Genomic DNA, 21,430 nt, shown 5'->3' with positions numbered 1-21,430 from the left:
ATAAATATAATTTTAATATATATATATATATATATATATATATATATATATATTAACTTAATAACATTATAATATTATCACCTATTAATATAATATCACGCATATTTAAAAAATGTATACACACAGGCGCGATAACGCCTGTGTTACGCTAGTTAAATAGAAAATAAAGTTGAGTTAACAAAATAATTTCCCCTGTTTTTACGAGAAAGTTAAGAGAAAGTTTGAAATAATGTTAAAGTTAAGCCATTTTTTGTTGTTATTGAAAGAAAATAAAAAAATTAAAATAATGTTTGGAGTCCATAAACACAAACTATGTTTTTTTTTTGTATCGCTCTTAAACCCTAGTTTCTTCTTCAGTCGCATCTCTTCTCAAAAACCCTACAAACACTCTCTGTATCGTAAATTCGAACCTTTTGAATCTGAATCATGCCGCGAAAGAAGAAAAGCCATGATCCGTTCTTCTCCAGCGATTCTCGAAAACGCCGAAAGCCCAATGGCAAACTTGACCGCGACGATGAAGAAGATGCCGAGATAGAAAGCGATTTTGATGAAGATGGCTTCTTCGCCGGCGCAGACGACGGCTCCGGTGAGGATCAGGAGGTAGAAACAGGTGCGGAGGCGCGGAAGAGAATCGCACAAGACTATATCCGAATGGTTCGGCAAATAGCGCAGAAAGATAAAGAACAAAAGGACGGTGACGAGGAAGAAGACGGTGATGAAGAAGACGAAGAAGGAGCAAGAGACTCACTCGTAGCTCAGAAGTTGTTAAAGGAGCAACAAGAGGAAAGTGGTCGCGTCAGAAGAAGCATTGCTTCAAAGTATGTTTCATTCTTCACCAACTGTTTGTGTTTGCGTTTTAGATTTTGATGGAAGTCTAAGATTTGTTTGTTTGTTATTTTAGGGTTAAAGTAAGTAGTGATGAAGGGTTTAGGGTGTTGGTGAAGCACAGACAGAGCGTTACAGCGGTGGCCCTGTCTGAGGATGATTCGAAGGGCTTTTCGGCGTCGAAGGACGGAGTAATTCTGCAGTGGGATGTGAGTAGTGGGCAATTTGAGCGGTATAAGTGGCCCAGTGATTCGGTGTTGAAATCTCATGGTTTGAAGGATCCGCAAGGCTCGGCTACAAAGCAGAGTAAGCATGTATTGGCTTTGTCTGCTAGCTCGGATGGTAGGTATTTGGCGACTGGAGGACTTGATCGCCATATTCATATATGGGATACTCGTACCAGAGAGCATGTTCAGGTGCTTCTTTTTTCTTTCAAATGAATGGTAGGAATGTAGTATGAAAGGTGGCTTGCATGTTTTATTCTGGTTATTTGTGCAGATAAAATAGTAGTTGGTTTATTGTTTACTGATTGTTTGGATTGGACCGATTGTATGTGTATTTTGCTTCATTTTTTTTTTTTGAATAAAAATGTTTTACTGCTATTGTTGTATGTTTCGCCTTGCTTAGATTAAAGTCATTGAGAAATTTTGTGTTTCTCTGGATAGTGAACTTATTTGAATGTAAACAGGATCCTACACAGGGTTTGACAAAGTAAAATGGGAAGTAATTTGCTTCCTTTGGTTTGTAGTTGTCCTTGCTAACACGTTACACAATATTTCGAAAATCATAGGTTTGATTGGGCTAATTGTTTGAAGATTTTGGACTGTCTAATTGTCGATTGGATTGCTGATATTGAATTGCAATTGTTTTTACAGGCTTTTCCAGGTCATAGGGGCCCTGTTTCTTGTCTGGCTTTTAGGCAGGGAACTTCGGAACTTTTTTCAGGTTCATTTGATAGGACAATTAAGATATGGAATGTTGAAGACAGAACTTACATGAATACTCTATTTGGTCACCAAAGTGAAGTATTAAGTATTGATTGCTTACGCAAAGAAAGGGTACTGACTGCTGGACGTGATCGTAGCATGCAATTGTTTAAGGTAATCTTATAAATATATCAAGATTTAAGTATTTGGCTATCAACTATCATGTATGTTAAGTGTTTATTTATTTCTTATACTGTTGCTCTGTTCTTTTTTTATCTTCGTGTGGAAAATATTCAAGTGATTAAGTTGGAACTTTTGCCAGCTAACTACTTTTTTCTTGGGTTATTCCAATTTTTGTTTTAGACTTGACTTTTTTAACCATTGTTCGTGTATTCTCCCTAATTTAGGTTCATGAAGAGTCACGTCTTGTATTTCGTGCTCCTGCATCCTCCTTGGAATGCTGTTGTTTTGTTAATAATGATGAACTCTTGTCTGGTTCGGATGATGGAAGCATTGAGCTTTGGACTGTAATGCGAAAGAAGCCTATTTACATTTTGAGGAATGCTCATGCCTTACTGGTGGATAACATGAAATCTGACCAAAAGGACAGTGAACGTCTTCTCAATGGCAACATAGGTAAACTATTATGGTTGTACAAGTTTCCTTTTAATCCAAATGTCTCAATATTGGCAGTTCCTTCAGCAGTGTGAATTATCTTATGTCAGATAGAATATACTTATGATGTTTGTAACATCTTTTGTTTATTTTTTCTTTTTCACTTTTCTGAAAGTGTTTTGTGATGCACACGCACTACAATGTGATACAACACTTTTGTGAATATTTTTCTTACATCATTTATTACATGGTATATTAATCTCTCTTCACTGTCTGCTGTATACTGTGTTGTACGAGTTAGTGTACGAGTATCATTTATCTCTTTGAGAGTGTTGTTTTATTTCCTCCATGATTCTGTATTCCCTTACTCCTTTCTCAAGAAATAGCAAAGAGCATCGCATTTTGCTGTTGGCTTACTTTTACAATTCAAAGGTGTGAGTTTGTAATACATTTACCCTTGTCTTAATATCCTAAAGTGATGCCGTTGTCTTCAACATGCAGAAAATGGTTACCACCATCCTGAGAACCATCATTGTGCGTCAGTATCCTCTTGGGTCAGTGCAGTCACTGTTTGTAGAAACAGTGACCTTGCAGCATCTGGGGCTGGCAATGGTTCTGTTCGATTATGGGCAATTGAAAGTGATACAAAAGACATTAAACCTCTTCATAATGTGCCATTGGTAAGTGAACGAAATAGCAGCTAAACTCAAGCTACTTTTCCTAGAAAGTTTTTTCTTCGATTTTGATTATAGTTATAGTCTCTGCTGAAAAAAGGATTTTGCTTTTTGTTTTTGATTTTGTTCCTGTTGAATGTGGTTCTCTGTAGAGCCCTGTATTGTACTACTCTGAGCAATTATCTCCCCTTCTGTACAAACCTTACTCTTATGCCATGTAATATCGTTAAGATTTCTCAGAATGGTAGATACTCAAACATGGAAAACCTGCTCCCACTATATAGTTGTCAATTTGTACATAATGTTTTTTTAGTTTTACATAATAAGTAAATTTTACTATTGAAGTCAAACTTAATTTCCAAACACGTCATTCGTTATATTTCTAGTATTGCCTTTACATTTGTACCGAGTTATTTGCAGTTTAATAATCCACTGGCATCTAATTAAACCTTTTTGCATTATAGGTTGGATTTGTGAATACCTTGGCTTTTGCAAAATCAGCAGAATTCTTAATTGCTGGAGTTGGACAGGTGAAGTTTACCCGCCTTGTGAATATTTGATTAGCATATTTGTACCAATGAATATCCAGTTATTATCTCGATTAATTGTTACTCTTTTCCTGCCATTATAACCGCATTAGAACTAGTGGTTTTTCTTGTCACTTAAGAGTGTTTTGTCTGCAGGAACCTCGTCTAGGGAGGTGGGGACGTAGCCCTGAAGCACGAAATGGAGTTTCGATTCTTCCTCTTAAGTTGTGAGATGACGCAATGAAAACATTGTACCTCCTCAATTTTGGTATACGAATTGTAACATTGAGTTGAATGTCCGTCCGTGATCTTTTAATTATATGTATCGATTACATTTTTTTATTATAAATAATTTCTTAGTTTTTGCATGGTTGTATATGTTAAAAATTTTGGAATGGTTTTTTCAGCAAAAAAAAAAAAAGTTTAGGTAATGGCTACAAAAATCCAGAATAAAAAATTCCCTTGACTTTAATACCACCTGTTTCATTACCGTTCAATGTTCCAATGATCTAAAGCCTTTATGACACTACAAAAGTGTCATGCACTAATCCTCATCCTCGTTTGGTGTGGGCTTTTATCTATGCTGTACCATCAACTCATAGGCATTGCCCACGTAAGTGTGACACTATTGAGGAACTTACGCTGAATTTGGTCCGGGAACTCGTCATTATCGTATGAATTAGTGAGAATTTAAGTAAAAAAATAGTGTAAAAGACAATTAAGGTAGATTTCTATCATAATATGTTCCTGCATAAATTTAAAACTGAGATAATCATGTATTTTCTCGTATCCAACAGTCTTAAATTGAATGTTGATTTAACGATCGAGAAATTTTATTTTACACCATTTACCAGCACCTGGGTTACTAGCATTAACAGTAGTTCATATTGTATGAGTATCAATCACTGAAAAATTTATGCCCAAAATTGAAGACAATGGATTCAATCAAACTATCATGTTCAGAGAGAGTAATATATTGTAAATCCTGAAACACTACTCATAAATGATCAATGCATAGAAATTCGTAACTAGTTAAACCCAACCAGGAAGTGTTTCCTAAGTTGATTCTGAAGCAACTTAACTTATACAATATACTGGGACAAGTGAATACAAGTTTCAGAACCCGAAGGTTCATGTAACAATGAAACGAATCTTGTTCATCTCAGAAAACTCGTAATTACAGAACGTCCTCCCCTACCCCCCATGTTTTGGTCTTTTGCCCATTTTCAGTATGCTTGAGGTTAAACTCCTTATCAGCAACCATCTCAAACTCTTCAATGCTAAAGAGTCATCATCATTTGAGCTTGGGCAAGGAACTTCCTATAAAAATCATCATGCAAGGTTACTTTGAGCGATTGAAAAAGTCAAGCAAGGAACCCATTTTCATACCGAAACACTCGGATCGGAGAGACGTATTTATATGAACAGTTAATACGAAAAGGGGGAAAATTTAGTAGCACCTAATTGGGCGAGCTAAACATTTGATATGAACAGGTGAAGAATTCAGTAGCACCTAACAGCATGAGCTAATAAAGCCACGTCAAACATTGAATTTATATCTTCAGAAGTTGGTGGGAATAAAAATTTAATACTCCTATTAAAAAAAAGCGTGCAGAGAGGTCTAAATGCCCTTGCCCAGCCAGACTCCAGGATGTACTTTTCCCACCTGATTAATTTTGCATGATTAGCTACCCAAGCCAGTTCACAGGAATTTACATTATCTATTCAGTTGTGTCCTTGTTACTGTTTCCTCCAACCTCGGCGACTGACCCATCCACAGAAGTCGGTGCACATGAACTTGGATTTTCACTTACTGTTTTAGTTGTCTCAGAGGTTACAATGGTGGAGTTATCGAGAGACGCTGATGGCAAATCAGTAGCTAACTGCTTATCGTTTGTTTCTGCAACACTGGATGATGGAGATGGTGATTCAGTTGCACCAGGATCATTGTTCCCAATTTCCCCATTCGGAAGAACATCAGAAGGGTCATTGGCATCTGAAGATTCCCTCCATTCAACCCACTCAACAGGTTTATCTGTTCCACCATGTTCTAACTTTGATCCTGCTTCTGGAGAAGATGTTGCAGTGTCAGCTAACTCCTCATCCTCACCAGCAACATCATCACTGGCTTTTACATTACCCTCCTCGGCATTAGGTGATGGAGAAGCAAGGGAACCGGTTGAGCGCTCATTCGCTACTCGATCTCTATCCTCCTCGAAAGCAAACCAGTTGGAATTCGTGAATAGAGATCCACTGCATATGCCATGCCATAAGGTATACATCCCAAGAATGTGAGGAAAAACCAGGCAAGACGTTCAATTCAAAGTAGAAAACTGACACGTACGATCAACAAAAGCACACCATTTACCTTTCATGGTCATCTCCCAACCGCAAAGAAGATATAACGACTTCTGCAGATTCATCATCAAAGTAGACATCCTGCAAGATTCATAGTCTGTTAGATATTTTATCATAATAGTAAATCAAACCTCAACCAAAAACCCTAAGACACATTAGTGAAATCTATCAATTTACATGAACATGAGAAATCAGCCCTAAATAAAGACACTCGCAGACTTGTATGATGAAAGCCATTAATTTGCTCAGCACAAAGCTGCAGATAGGCAAAATTTATGTGATGGAGGAATTCAAGTCAGTACAAGACACCCAAGAAAGAATGTTCATTCCATCTTTAAACATATTTATCTTAAGCATTAACCTGCACATATTCAACTATATATTCACTTCAATTCAATTCCAAGACTGGGTTTTATCATATAAAGAGGAAAATAGTATACCTCATCATCTCGTTCAAGAGAGCCATGAACCTGAAACACACATACATTGGTCAGGAATCAATAGCTATTGCATAGAACTATTAATGACAGAATCCGATAAGCAGTAGTATCACCACAACAATAAACAGGAGAATAATAAAGAATTATCACCACCTAAAAATGAAATCAGCATTAGGAATTTATCATTCCACAATGCTCAATGAACAAATTGGTCACTACATCAGCTGGTCTACATACTCTAACAACAATCTATTAACTGTAGATAAGTAACAACTCCAATACAAAAAGTAACAACAATAACTGAAAAAAATACTGGCAAAACTATGTGCATTCACTCTGCTGTGATTATAGCTAAGAATGGAAAGGATTTGACTGTTGCAAATCACTTTCTCAAAAGGTTGTGGACTGCCTTTACTACCCAACATAAGTTCTTTTGAACCCAGACTGAGCTATTCCATTCTCTGTTAATCTTCTTCATATTTATAACACTATAGAAATAAATTTTCTAGGTATTTCATGTACTTCTGGCCACTATGAAGAAAACAATTCAAAGGGATTTGTGAGCATAAACCAACACCATATCAGAAAGTGATTCTTAATAATCTCAGAAGAATTCCACATATTTCCGTTCTTCCATTCAGAGCTATATAACAAATGACAATAGGAAATGCACATTCAGCTACAGGCAGACAGGAGGTCCCCTGAAATAACTGCACCGTACCTCTTCAATGTCATCATTATTGTAAATGCCATAACGGAAGGCTTGACTTAAGTTATTTGCTAATGCCGCAACATCATAGTCCCGGTCTTGATAATCATCCTCATCACTATCCCTATTTCTGTCATGCAACGCTGTCGGCCTCCTGTAATAATAAATTAATTAAGAATCATCAAACGACCCAATACACAGCCACAATATGAACTACATTGAAGCTACATCAAAATACACTCAATCCCAACAATAATAAGTATTCAGTAACAGGAATCAAGATCGTGCTCAAGTTTGAGGTTCCAAGCATGTATTTCATCATGTGACAGATCAGAAAGCATACGGTGGCACAAAGAAAGATTTTTGGAAAGGGACTACGAATTCTGGAGGTCAAAGTTCTCTTGCTTCAGTGAGCAATGATCTAATCGGAGCATTGTTCTTGATTGAGAAAGGTATATTATACTCTGATGACTCTAATGGTTGGTGTGACATTGTGTTTATGACTGTTAAGAAAAAATATTAGAATATATATCTGGACTCCAAAGATCCCAACCACGACTTCTAAGACCATGATGGCATTCAAGGAAACAGGAAAATCTTAATTTTTCAGCTCATTCAGATAGTGGTAGTGCAGATTAACCATGGGATATAACAAGATAGTGCCAGTTCAGAAAAGCAACATACCCACAAGCCCATTGATAGACATTCTCCACAGCATTGCGATTAGATAGAACACCCAAGTACCAATCTGTCCAATCACTATTTCCCTGACAATTTAAGAAGTTTGAAAATGAGCTTCAAGATTATGTAGTTAACCTTTAAAATTCATTTTGTTCAAGTTCATGTTAAAAAATCAGACAATTACTTAATGGGAAAAGAAAGAGAATTGATCAAATATCACAACTAAGTTTAAACATTCAAAAATCATACGACAAAACTTGCTGGAGACATAGTAACAGACCTGCAAATGTTCCTGAATCACAGCGTTGTTATTCCCTAACTGGATAAGTTTGTTAGCTATACGAGTTAAGTGTCCTATGCATCCTATCCTGGGTACTGATTTGCCCTCGGCAGGTATTGTTGCCTGCAAGAAATTTTCAGATATAGAACATTTAAAATATTTATTTATTCCAAAACATTTTTTTAGTTTTCATTAAACATTGTATCAAAATCAGAGAGCAAAACAAAAACAATTTTGCAAAAAAATTCTGCAATACAATATTTTGTGCGTAAGGGGCAAGAGGAATCATGTACCTTGTTTGTATCAGCTTCCAACGTGCATTGCTTTTCTGCCTGAATAATTTTCCCGACAAAATCACAATGATGGAGAAGATGTTCCAGTAGAGAAGAATTCTTACTCTCCAAGCAAGATGTTATAATGTTTTCCACATGGTGATGCAAAAAGTTATTGTATGGGTACCTACCACATTCAAACATAGTAGCAAGGCATGAGATTAAATGACAAGGCACAAGATACCAGAATTGCAAAACTTACTCAAAGAACAAGTGTATAATTATTTGCACTGCTCCAAGATCAATCAATTTCTTTTCAGCAGCTTCACCACCAACAGTTACTAGGACTGATATGAACTCTACAATCTGAAAAAATAAATGTTCAGTTAATATTACTTGTGGCAAAGCTCCAATATTACTTTTTAACGTCTTCAAAGATCGTGAACCACAAATGTGAAACAAGGCAATTACTTGTGATAGTACATTCATGACAGTACATGTTCAAAACTAGTCTTCGAATCAAATATACAAACAGGGCAATTTCAAATAATTAGTTTACCTTTAGACGATGTTTACCGAGAGGTGGTTGTAATTTGCCAAAAGTAGTTAGCAAGAGATTTTCAGAGGAAGAAACATCTAATAGCTTGAGTAAATCACCTGCAGAGTAAGAGTTAGATCAACATTTTTTTTCTCCTTTAGACAAAGTAACATAAAAATTCAGAAAAAAGAATATAGATACAGACACAAATGGACTCATGATTAATGTTTGAATTAATTTACCTAATTGAAGTGAACTCAATTTTCAAATGTGAAATGAAAATTATAAATCAGTGTAACAAGAATTTTACATGCTAGATGTGAGTATAAAATTTATTGAAAAGTATAAAACTTATTTCTTGCTTGAGGGAAAGGGGTGTTTTTTGATTAAGGAAATTGGAAAGAAATAAACCAATAAACTCCATGAAGAGTGTTACGAAACACTCTCTAACACACTATTCTATTGATTAAAATTTATAGATAACTACAAATCATGAGATGTTCATTAAATAAGGATGTGGAACCAAAATGTCAGTGATTTCCAATAAACTCAAACCCACAAGAGTTTGTTCCTAGCACTTCTCTTCTCCCAAAAAACATATTAAGCGATTCAGAAGTCTTACCTAGGCTTTCTAGCATGCCTTCAACAGTCTCGGGATTTGCAGTTACAGTAGATCCATTAGTCATTTGTCGATTATATGCATAATAAGCTCCAAAAGTATGTCTCTTGGGGTCCAACAAAGATATGCATACAGATAAGGAGTTCACAAGAACAGATTTTGGCCGAGAGACTTCCAGGGCATGACGGAATAATCTTCCTATAAAGCTGAAGATATATGATGAAAAATGTTGCTTAATGATAGCGATGCATAAACTTCCAAGTGATGAAAACTAATCTAGGATTGCACTAATAACAAAAAGCAAGTCCTCAAACAAATCTACCTAGGACTGCAGACTTTTGCAGAAAGCCCGGCAGGAGCAAATCGTGTAATAGCACAGAGAGTTTCTGCTGCATTAGCATGTACTTCTGGAGAATCCTGTAAAAGCCATACCAAAAGAATGTATAGTCAGTGAAAATGTATTGGCCGGCCTTCGTTATTGTATGTGCTTACTGTATTCATCTTTATAGGTTATAGGAGTTTAAGAAGGTTTTGTTAGAGAAAAGTGTAGTATAAGTCACAAAGATATCCTTATGTGCCAAAAAAAATAATAGCGTAAGTGAAAAAGAAATTGGCATTGTATATTTGTTCTAAAACTCAAACAACAAATATTATAACAGTCCAGACAAAAAGAACATTCTAAATACATCACAAATATATTTTGAATTTAATCTACATGACTTCTTGCTCTTAACCTAAAACTTTTATGCTTTCATAGTTAAGTTGGGTTTTCTAATGTAATTATGTTTTATATATTTCTAATAGTAATTCAAGTAATATGTTATTAGGCCTTGATTCAACATTTTTATAAAATTCCGTTATTCCTCAACTAATCCTTATAAACAAAAAATTAACATACAGGAAACAGTTGTCAATCCCAAATGATCGTGTGAAGTGGCCAACCCACTAAATGTCATTGTGGGCTAGTAGGATGGCCGCTGTTGTAACCAATTAGAATAAGAATGGTTAATGAGGGTTAAAAAACGAAAAACAATTATTCAAAAAAAATTGGAATTGAAAGAGAATCTTACGACTAAACCATGTGGAAACGGCCAGAAACACAATCTAACCTCATCCTTAAAAAATATACCGCGCCTGCTTTTAGAACCACAACCCGTCCAAATCAACTTTGGGTCAAGCTAGCAGGTTGGATTGGCTCATGCTCACCTCGTAACAAAAAGCATGCAAAATGACTCCGAGAGGGCTTCAATTCTGATTCAGAGGGAAAAAAATCCTTAACTGACCCCCCCACCGCCCTCTCTCCCCCGCTGGAAATAAGCCTCTTTCATTATTAAGTACACTTTTTTCCAGCTGCAGTTTTGTCTGGCAAGTGGCAGATCTTGGACCATGTCTCCCCCAAACATTTCTCTCTAAGTTTTTAAAGTAAATAAATTAAATTATAGTTTGGCACCTGAAAATTCTATTTCAAGCTTTTAGCTCCCCCAACATTATTTCAAGCTTTTGACTTCTCCAATTTTTTCAAAGAAGCTCCGGCACTGTGCCTGGCTGTTGCACAATCATTAATGCATGTTCCAGCCACTTGACAACATAATTCAGCAACAGCACCATTATATGGTGCCATTGACAACTATAAAAAAAATACCTCAAATGCAAAAGAACATGATACAGATAGAACTGCACCATTCCGGAATTAAAATGGTTAATACAAGTCAAATGAGGCACCATGATTTATTATTAAAGTATAAAGTAATAAAAAAAGACAGTGAAAAAAAAAACTTAAAGATCATATGTTCCATATGAAAAAAGAAAATCATACAGCATCAGTGTGCAAATATTTAATTCACTTATTCACCTCACATATCAACTTAAACAATTACCTCTTACTTTTAATTCATCCAAACTCCAACAAATTTAAATTTAGAATCAATAGCATATCCAAATCCTCCACTATAGACTTCAGAAAACTGATGATACTTACTGAAGAACTGAATTTATCCGCAATCATCTCAAGCACATTAGTATCTTCAATCCACTGCATTGCATTCACATGACTTACATACATATGTTCATCAGCACCAATTAAACGTATCAAAACCTGGCATTTCGAAGAAAAGATTACCAATAAAATTACAAATATACAAAAACACGCACAGAATAGAGAGGAAAAGAAATTCACACCAATGAAAGTAATTGATTCCTAAATCTAAAAACACTAATTCCCATGCAGGTGTCTAGGCACTAAATACCAGTGAAACAAAGATTTGAACTTACAGCAGCAAATATAACCCTTAATAGGCGAGTTTAACAATTTAAAATAAAATGAATGTGAAAAACCCAACCTCCATGATAGATGTGATTCCGATCAAGTCAACTAGTTTCTTCACAATTTCCTGGTGAGCCTGGTTAGCCACAAGGACCAAAGATCAGCAAACTGATAAGTGCAACCTAATGAATGCTAACACATCAATGAAAATAGAGTAAATTAAACAAACACCCCTAATGTTTATGGAATTATACTAACACCCCAGGATTTTTTAGTTCTACACAAATGTCCCATCTGTTTTAAAAACATTACACTGTCTCCCTTTTTACATTACACATACACCCTTTTTAAGTTTAAAATCATTACATGTGCACTCCTTATGTTTTAAACACACAAGAATTCCATTTTACATTACCCCTTTAAGGGAGGTCATTGTAACAATGAAAAAAGCAGAGGGTGTCGGCATATTTTGAGAAAACCTGAAGGGGAGAAAGTTTAATTTACTCACGAAAATATGTACTCAGTCCATTACTAAAACATATATATCACCAGGAAATATTCCTCAAATTGTTCCATAAAGTAACATTCTTTATTGTACACTTTCAATTCCAACACAATTACTCCTTTTAGTTCAGTTGTGCTAATATAATAGCCATGAGAGGAATGAGAAAAATCTGTAGGATATCTTTCACATTCACATGTAATACACATATCACACTTTCGTCATGGAGTTGTTCTAAAAGCCACAACAAGATTGAAGCATCGAAGGTATTTTTCAATTCAGAGACTCAACATCTAATTGTACATTTATAGTATTTCAATTTAAAGGATGTCACAAATCAATGAGTTTTGCCTCAGCTGATGTATTCAATATATACAATGAGAACAAGTATAACTAAAGGAAAAAGGATCCATATTATGCCCTTATGCTACAGCCAAAAAGCAGCTTTAAAGCTGTACAACAAATAATAAACTATTTTAACGATAACCATATGTGCAAGCAAAGCGGAATAAGAGAACATACATTTAATATGACCCATAGTTAAACTTACAATGAAGCAACGGCCAAAGTCCACAATCAAAACAAAGAAAACTACCTAACATTACAATCTAATTGTAGCAAGCCACTCAACATTCAAACACTAATCTCAATACAACATAACACACATAAAAGATATTTCACAACACACTGCAGACCTGACCTAACTACTACTGAATTTAGATTATACAAATGCACCCAAACAAATCCCTCGCCCCCAGACCACATAAGCTCCTCGAAAATTCTGTTTGAGGTGCCTTGCCAGGTTGAACAGGTGTAGAAAATAATTGTTATGTACAGAAAATAACTGCTAGTAGTTAGTTTTATATTAGGAACTGCAAGATCGAAATTATAATTTGAAAATAACTGTTGGTAGTTACGTATTAGCAGTACATATCAGATAGTAGGTTATGTAAGAATGTCTCCGGAGTTAATTTTCAGCATGTGGACAGTGAATACTCTCTGTGGGAGGCCATGGTCACTGGGACAGCAACTGTATATCTAATTTATGGAAGGGAAGACTTCTTCTGAGACAAGTGTATTGTTGTGCTGTCTGCTGTGAATTCCCAACAGTATTTTTTTAATAAAACTAGAGTTAGACATCACTGTGTACTATGACATCTTAGGTAGGCTCATCTCAAAGCACACCAATCATTTGCCATCACATGAAAAATATTAAAAAAGAAAAATAATAACAGAAACATGGGGTGACCAAACCAACTTCATGTACCATTTTGTTCAAGAGTTTATACTTCAAGAATCACGGTTTGTCACCACTAGGATGATCAATTGTTTCACAAAAAATTTTTTGGAATAGAAATGGAAGACAAAGAAGATACAAAAGGGAAATATGATAAACAGTTATAACTCAATTATAAATAGTATAAGGATTTGGAGTGGATTGAATACCTACCCTAAAAGCTATAAACCAACAAGAGTTTTCATCTTGAGCATGCATGGTATTAGACGCTTACATGAATAAAAAAAGGTTCTCCACGTAAAGTTGGATTAGTTCTTCGTGCCTTGCGCTGATCTGAGATAGGAGGTAAAGAGGAATCAACAAGAATGTTGGTTGAAGAAGAGGATTCATCTTCTTATGATTAGGAGACTCATGATGAGGAATCGACAATGAATAAAAGGACGGGACAGGTAAAACCTATTGGAAAGTGTGTAAGCCTTGTACAGAAGAGGTAAAGAAGAAAGTTTCTTCAAAAAGGTAACATCTAGAAACATCTAACATCATTTAATGTTTGGAGAATAACATTGGTACCCTTTCCAAAGACAAGAATATCCAGGAACATACATTTGATAGCTCAGCCTAAAAGCTTATCCAAACCTAAAGAGGCAGCATGAACAAAACAAGTACAACCGAAAACCCACACAAAAACACAGTACAACTGTTTATTTCAAAAAGTTATAAAATGAGGAATTTGTTCAAAAGAAGAGGAAGGCCTTCTATTTATGAGAAACCAATCCCTATTATTCGCAAACAAGAATGCAGATCACAAAATATAATCAAACATGGAGATTACTGCAAATACTTATTCACGATACTTGAAGATATTCCTACATAATAGTTACCTATACATAAATTGGTGCATTATGTAGAACTAAAACTTTTGACAACTTGGGTGAAGATGAGGAAGAGAGGATTTAGAGAAATACGAGAAGTGACTAAGAAGGTTAGAAAGCAGACTTCAAAGAGTTTGTATACTTCATAATATCTCTGAGCTTGTGTTTGGTTGTGGGGAAGATCGTGTTATGAATTCAAGAAAAGGAAAGAATAGTATGGAAAGGTTGTGCTTTGGATAAGGGAAATGTGGAAGGACTGTTCAGAAGTGCAAGACAAAAAAGAAAAATAACAAGAAAAAGAAAGTATTAACCGGTAATTTTTTGGAGATGAGTGATGTAAAAGTTCAAAAAACTGGTTGTGTATGGAGAAAACAGGAGTATGAACAGTTGGGGTAGTGTAGATTCGTGGTAAAGTAGGAGCATGGAGTTTGACAGAACAGCTACTCCATTGTGCTTACGAAATTGATTTTCCTTGTAGAAACTTGGTTGAGCATGGAAAAAATATATTATGACATATTATGACCTCACTTTCCACCCATTTCTTACCTACTTCTTTTCTTTACTCTTTCACACCCTTAATTTATTTCCTTCAACCAAACAAAGGCTAATTGTGGGTTCTGAATACTAAATCAGAGAGGAGTTCGAGAGACCAATTTCTTACATATACAAATCTGTATTTCTTATCGATGATCAAAAATAAGTAACAAACTTGAGGAATATGAATCAATAAAGCATCAGCACAGCTCTCTTTTTTCAGAATCAAGACATAATCATAATATAATTCATCAAAAGAGGATGACAAAAAAAAAATCTTTTGTTCCTCAGACCAACCAACTAGTGTTATTTACAGAAATGCATTATTGTCTGCAATAATCGTGTTACACAACAGTTCAATGTGTAACCATACAGCATGGCAAGAAGGATACGTGTAAATAAAATAAATAAGAAGTTGTGGACTTACTTGAACATATTGCATGAAAGGAACTGTCTTACGTAACAACAGGCATACAACTACCTAGCAGCATAAGAACTTAATAAATACAATGGTCAAGATTATTCGTAAAAGGAACTTTGAAATGCAAAAAAATAATTAAATTAAAAAGAGAACAAGGAAAAATTAAACAGAATGCTAAGTCCTGATATCAATGAGAAAGGAAATGCCTGGCAAGTTGACGGGATTAATTTTTAAGTCAACAACGTTGGAGTCAGAGAGCAAAAGTTAACTCTCTAGTCAGCAGACTTATTTCTGTGAGCAAGTTCAAGAATGCCCACCACAAAAGAAATTGTGTTGCCTGACTACACAGGCAGTGAGCTTCTAGTTTTAATAAATGAGTACCTTGCTAAAATATCCTGCTAGTAGGTTACTGTGGGAGTGATTTAGATCCAAAAAGGAGAACAACAAATTCATCAACTGCCAAAAAGGAATCAGGTAAGAACTACTTCAAAACATTAACCAAAAAGATTTTAAAAGTGGTTGATGACTTACTTCCTCATCCTCTATAAGAGTTTTGAGTATGATATCAACTTCACATGTAAATATCTCACAAGCAATAAAGGGAAACCTGTTAAAAAAATATAACAATAAGGTTTCACAGAAAATATCCACTTAAAAGGAAACTTAGTCAATCTTCATTTTGAGCATCCTACTTAAAAGATCTCGTCTTTTCAGCATCCTCTGGAGCTTCTTCAATGATGTATCGTATCAGTTGTTCAACCTGTGGTTTTGCAGACAAACTGCAACAAACAACATTGTACTTTGTTCAGTGCAAATGAATTAAAAGGGTAGTGTGGTCGTACAATTACACAATAAAAGACCACATTTGAAAAGAACAAAGAGAATAATTGATCCCAAACCCCACACGCAACTTTGTTATCGATCTCCAAGCCAATGTATAATTTAAAACCCAGTTACCAATTATCTTAATCTTTTAAAATAATTCAGATATCAGAGATAAACCAATTTTATTTACATCTTTAGAAGAGAAAGAGCTGCACCAACGAGACAACCCTTGCCCTAACAATTAACATGGAATGACGTGCAATTGCTCAAAGTCTACAACTTTAATACAGTGGGAAGTACGAAAGTCTATTAAAATTAAGTTCCATTCAACTTTTTTTCATATTTATATTATTTCTCTCTATATTAATATTAGCCCTTACTTTTTCCATTCATTGATTTTAGCCCCCCAATTTACCAATAAATATAATGTCACTATAGGAACTTTTCGTCCAAACTACTTGTGAAAATGAATGTTGCCTAGAAACTTCGTTAAGTAGTATAATCAAAGATGATCAATGCATCTTCAATGGAAAAATTCAATCTCACTCACTTTAATCCTTCAAATGACTTTTAAAATAGCAATTGTAAAAGTTAACAAAGTTATAATATATGACGACTTGTGATTGAACAGTAGAGTGAAAACATATTTCATTTCAATTCTTAATAAAGTAATTTAGGGGGAAAATCATATACCGTGCAGGTAGTAAATTGGGGGCACTGATAGGAACCAATTGACAACACAAGGATTAAAACTAACATAACAAAATTATAAATATTAAAAACTCAATTAAGTCTAGAAAGACATTGTTTGGCATCAATTTGAAGAAATTTAGTGTCAAGGTATGCATCAATTTGCATAAAGGGGGGCATTTTAATTACTCAAAGAAAATGTGCCTTAATATCCTAAAAGAAATAGGCATGATTGATTGTAGAACTATGGATAATCGTATCAATCCAAATCAGAAATTAATGGCAAAGCAAAGTGAGTCCTTCTCAAACCCAAAATACCTAGAAAACTTGCTCAAAAACTTACTCTTACTAGACCTGCCTTATCTTTTGTAGTTGAAGTGGTTAACAAGTTTATGCAAACTCCTCGACTTGATCATTGGAATGTTGTTTTATGCATGCCCAAATAACTAAAAAAGCTCCAAGACAAAAGCTACCTTTTGAAAATAAGGCAAATACTCATATGACTAGGTATTGTGATGTTGATTGGGTAAGATCTCCTAAAGAGATTTGATCCACTAGTGGATATTGTGTTTTCATTGAAGGTGAAATTGTTTCTTGGAAAAGCAAGAAACAAAATGATTGGTCGATCTAGTGTCAAAGATGATGAGTATAGGACAACAGCATCACTCACTTGTAAACTTTTGTGGATAAAACAATTCCTTCAAGCAGTTTAGTGAAGTTTATCAAATGAATGTGTATTGTGATCACCAGGCAGTTATTTTCATTGCTTACAATCTTGTATTTCTTCTGAGAATTAAACATATAGAATGTAGCTGTCATTTTGTTCGATAGAAGTTGTTGAACAAGGAAATTTTCATGAAATTTGTCGGCTTCAATAATCAACATGCAAATATTTTGTTTAACTCTTTGGAAGAGCTCAAGTTCAATTTATATATTCCAGCGTGGTACATACCATTTGTATACTTCTGCTTGGTACATAGAATTTGTATACTCCAGTTTGAGGAGTGTCTGAATTTAACTTGTTTAAATAGGTTACTTGTTAGAAGAAGTTAACTTATCTTTTATATTACCCTATTGGCCCTATCATAGGTTGTTCCTATCATTTTGTGAATCTTTGATATAAGAACCCATATAAATATACGAATCAGCTAAGAGATGAAACAATAAGCATTATTTCCATATTTTCTCACTTAAGTATCACTTAGGATTGGTTCATCTATTTCCTTATTTTCCATGTTTCCTAATACTTCATTATCTACTTCCTTGTTTATCTCTTCATGTTTAAGTATTAGTGATACATCATAACAATATCAACATTAACTTCAGAGAATTTAGTCTCCACTCTCTTTACACAAAGCCCTACAATTTCACGATGTACATTTTATACTTTAAATCATTATTATGATGATGACTAAATGTAGGTAAAAAAAGACTTTTCTTTTTTACAAAATGGTACTTCCAAACATTTACAGGAATGAAATCATTTTCCTTACAAAAATAACAGATAGTGATCTCAGAAGTTTACTATGATGAAAACCTCATGCACTGACCACCCTTTTTACATTAGTATGAGTTATACTATAGAAGAATTTCTCCATCCTTTCTTCACTCTCCTGATTCCTGAACAAGATTTACTTTTAGACAAAGCTAAGTAAATGAGTATTATCTCAATGGTTAGTTATTTCACAATAATAAATATTAAGACATGCAAAACGGGTATATCCCTTAACCCCTACTCCTTATAACCGCCAAGATGACAAATTTTTAAGTTTTGGATCAGATTATCAAAGTAAAATTAGGATAAAAATTGGAATATCAAACCAATATCTTGTTTCCTGATTTAATTAATTAAAACGTAGAGGCACAAGTCCAAATTGTTAAAAAATAGAGTGAGGCTCGCTTTAGTGAATTCAAGCACGTCACTTGATCTCATCCTCACTGTAAACAATAATATTAATCCAAAAAGTACTTGTTCATAAATCAGCTTTTATGATTCTGATAAATTATAATTCACTTGCGAATGATAGTTTCTTAGAGAAAGAAAACAGAAAATGGAAAGCAACTGGGTGCATGTTTGGAATATATTTTTGGATGCTGAATATACTTCTAGAGTGAGATATTTTTTATCTTTTATGCAAAACATAATTTTAGAATGGATGCAGTAGTTATCAAAGCATGCACTAACTAAATAATAAACTACAATAATTTCAAATGTGAAATACATTTGTAATAGAAGAAAAGAAGAGGATTACAAATTTATAAGGCGACTATTGAGAGCTTTGCATTCCTGAATAATTTCGTCCTCATCAAGTAGTTCATCCAAAGTAAAGTTATCCCTATCCAAAATGGTCTCCACCTGCAATATAATACACCGAATAAATAGTAAAATCACCATACCAATAGGCACCTATATTACTTCAAAAATTTAATTAAATAAATTTATTCTGGTCCCAAGAAACAGGCAATAAATATTGGTTTCAAGCCTTTACAAACCATCACAAGGGACACCCTGACATGTATGCATAACAATTGAGCACATTCATTTTTTTTTTCTTACATCTTTTTGTTCTCTAATGTGCTTCTCTGTTCCATTTTGGATCACATAGTGTCCTCATTACAGATGTTACTACTTAAGTTTTTTTCTACTAAACTTAATTTTACCATAAAAATAATCCTCAAATTAATATTTTACTGATCTAGGACGGAAGGAAGAGAAAGAAGGCATAACTTAGTAAACACTAGTATAAAAAAGAAAATGTTACAAATGTAGAAGTTACTTATGAGCAGTGGTACAATGCCTTCTAACATTTCCGTACAACCAAATACGCCATAAAAATATGTAATGTAGAAAGAACAGCACGGTTATTAAATATTTAGACAGGGAAAAAGATATACAAATCGTTGCTAAAATCAAATACTTCGACAATAAATGGCAGCTCTTCTTCTTTTACCCTATTTAAAGATAACTGAAATTTGTGACCAACACAGGTCGTGTAAAAACAGGAACATTAGTTTCATTCAATCTATCCACAAACAACAAAAATATTAATTCCTCCGCATTACTACATTGATCAGTCACGCACTCCTTACTCCGGTTATCGATCTCCATATATCACTTCCAAAATTCTTAAATGCAGAGACTACCCCAGTGTCCTCGCCTGATGTGGCACTAACTACAACCTGGCCAAACAGCGCAAGCCATCGCTTCACAATCAGGTCCAGAGTTACATGCACCAATTCAATTATTCAAAACATCCGATTGATTAAACAAATTGGAGAAAAAAGACACTCAGATCACCGTAGAGTAAATTAAAGACAATAACGCTCCACATGGTCACACTTCCCGAGAAACAGAGGAAAAACAAATCCAAGCAAAAACCGCATCCAGAAAACAACCGAAACCACCACAAAAACACATGAATCAGTGTCGGCGCAGCTTGCGCCAAGAATTGAAGAATGAGAGTTCGGAACTCACCGGCGACGCCGTGGACAGGCCAGCCATGCGCCAAAACATGTTGAATTTCTGAATAAATGACTGGGAATCCTGAAAGCGGAAATCCGAAAACGGATCTGGCAGGCAGGGCAGAAACCCTAGTGCTGTGCCCCAAATCGAATTGGAGAAATTGTTATCAGAACGGAAACCCTAGAATCGGGAACGACGAGGCATAGGAAGATCGAATAGAGAGAGACCAAAAACAACCTTCAATCGCGGGAGGAAGATTGTTTCCAAGTGATGAATGAACAATAGCATCGCAACCATCATCATGTACCATCATATATATATTTTTCTGAATTTTAATTAAACTCAAATTTAAATAGCTGGTGCCAGGATTTATTTTTCTTTATGCACTTTATTAATTTATTTTTATTAAAAATTAAAAATATGCAAATTTGATGAACAATAAGATTTAGTAATAATGAAATGTGATAGATGAGAGAATGTAGCTTTTGTTTCAATTTTAGAAAAATAATAATTTAAAAATATGTAAAAAAATATTATTTGAAAGAAATTGGGAGTTAGTAATAAAATACTCTATTTATGATTGCTCCTCTAAAGTTGGAGGATTATTGTTGTTGTCCACTTGCCAACATGAAACATTCAAAAAGTTCCCTCAATTGTCCAGATGATATGTTCCTTTGTGATGTTTTTTTTTATGTTAAGGTTGTTTACCATGTAATTTTGTAGTCATGTATAAGTCATCCACATTGTTTCGTCACTTGACGGACTGTGTTTATTGTCTTCCTAAACTATTTTATTAGCATTGCATATATGTTTTTGAATGAAACATTTCGTGTAATAGGGGAATAAATAAACATTTCTTGTTAAATTGTATTACTTTATGATTAATTAAAACATATAATATGTACAAAATTAATGAATTTATATATATATATATATATATATATTATTTGTTATAGATTAATTTTATATTTTATATCTATACATATATAATTTTACTTTCAAACTTATATGGAGAAAAAAAAAAGTTATAAAGGGTGTATAAAAAGACTGAAACAACTTAAAATAATATATATATATATATATATATATGTAAGGAGAAAAAATCTTTGAAATAAGTCATATAAATGAATGCTTTACTTGTCAATATATATGGCATGAA

General features: G+C 34.3%; 2 protein-coding genes and 1 long non-coding RNA gene across 4 annotated transcripts; 1 reads left to right on the top strand and 2 right to left on the bottom strand.

Moving 5' to 3' along the window:
- The first annotated feature begins 320 nt into the window (after positions 1 to 320).
- Positions 321 to 3,935, top strand: LOC114186697 (U3 snoRNP-associated protein-like EMB2271). Its single transcript, XM_028074671.2, has 7 exons — positions 321 to 818; positions 902 to 1,241; positions 1,701 to 1,925; positions 2,159 to 2,387; positions 2,868 to 3,046; positions 3,505 to 3,570; positions 3,724 to 3,935. The coding sequence occupies exons 1-7, from the start codon at positions 427 to 429 to the stop codon at positions 3,796 to 3,798; spliced, it is 1,506 nt and encodes a 501-aa protein (XP_027930472.2). The 5' UTR covers positions 321 to 426; the 3' UTR covers positions 3,799 to 3,935.
- A 606-nt stretch (positions 3,936 to 4,541) lies between these two features.
- On the bottom strand, positions 4,542 to 20,568 carry LOC114186898 (SIT4 phosphatase-associated family protein). 2 transcript variants are annotated; one of them, XM_028074967.2, is made up of 19 exons: positions 20,284 to 20,568; positions 19,061 to 19,164; positions 15,986 to 16,072; positions 15,825 to 15,900; positions 15,675 to 15,749; positions 15,300 to 15,353; positions 11,804 to 11,863; positions 11,443 to 11,559; positions 9,787 to 9,881; positions 9,468 to 9,670; positions 8,867 to 8,964; positions 8,570 to 8,673; positions 8,329 to 8,494; positions 8,036 to 8,158; positions 7,759 to 7,841; positions 7,087 to 7,228; positions 6,366 to 6,395; positions 5,936 to 6,006; positions 4,542 to 5,820 (listed from the first exon to the last, which is right to left on the bottom strand). In XM_028074967.2, exons 1-19 carry the CDS (start codon positions 20,320 to 20,322, stop codon positions 5,289 to 5,291), a joined length of 2,259 nt encoding a protein of 752 aa, XP_027930768.2. In that variant the 5' UTR covers positions 20,323 to 20,568; the 3' UTR covers positions 4,542 to 5,288. The 2 variants fall into 2 exon arrangements, with proteins under 2 accessions (XP_027930768.2, XP_027930770.2); XM_028074969.2 differs by having other exon boundaries at positions 4,542 to 5,772.
- LOC146885897 (uncharacterized) lies at positions 19,803 to 20,277 on the bottom strand. The gene is made up of 2 exons (XR_014995913.1): positions 20,107 to 20,277; positions 19,803 to 19,988 (listed from the first exon to the last, which is right to left on the bottom strand). It is a non-coding gene; the product is annotated as an uncharacterized LOC146885897 (long non-coding RNA).
- Positions 20,569 to 21,430: the final 862 nt, after the last annotated feature.

Source organism: Vigna unguiculata, chromosome 6 (assembly GCF_037176805.1).
Source record: "Vigna unguiculata cultivar grain cowpea cultivar isolate G323 ecotype 2 chromosome 6, ASM3717680v1, whole genome shotgun sequence".
NCBI classification, from domain to species: domain Eukaryota; kingdom Viridiplantae; phylum Streptophyta; class Magnoliopsida; order Fabales; family Fabaceae; genus Vigna; species Vigna unguiculata.
Note: the sequence above shows the minus strand (reverse complement) of the source record. Positions and strands in the feature narration are given on the sequence as shown.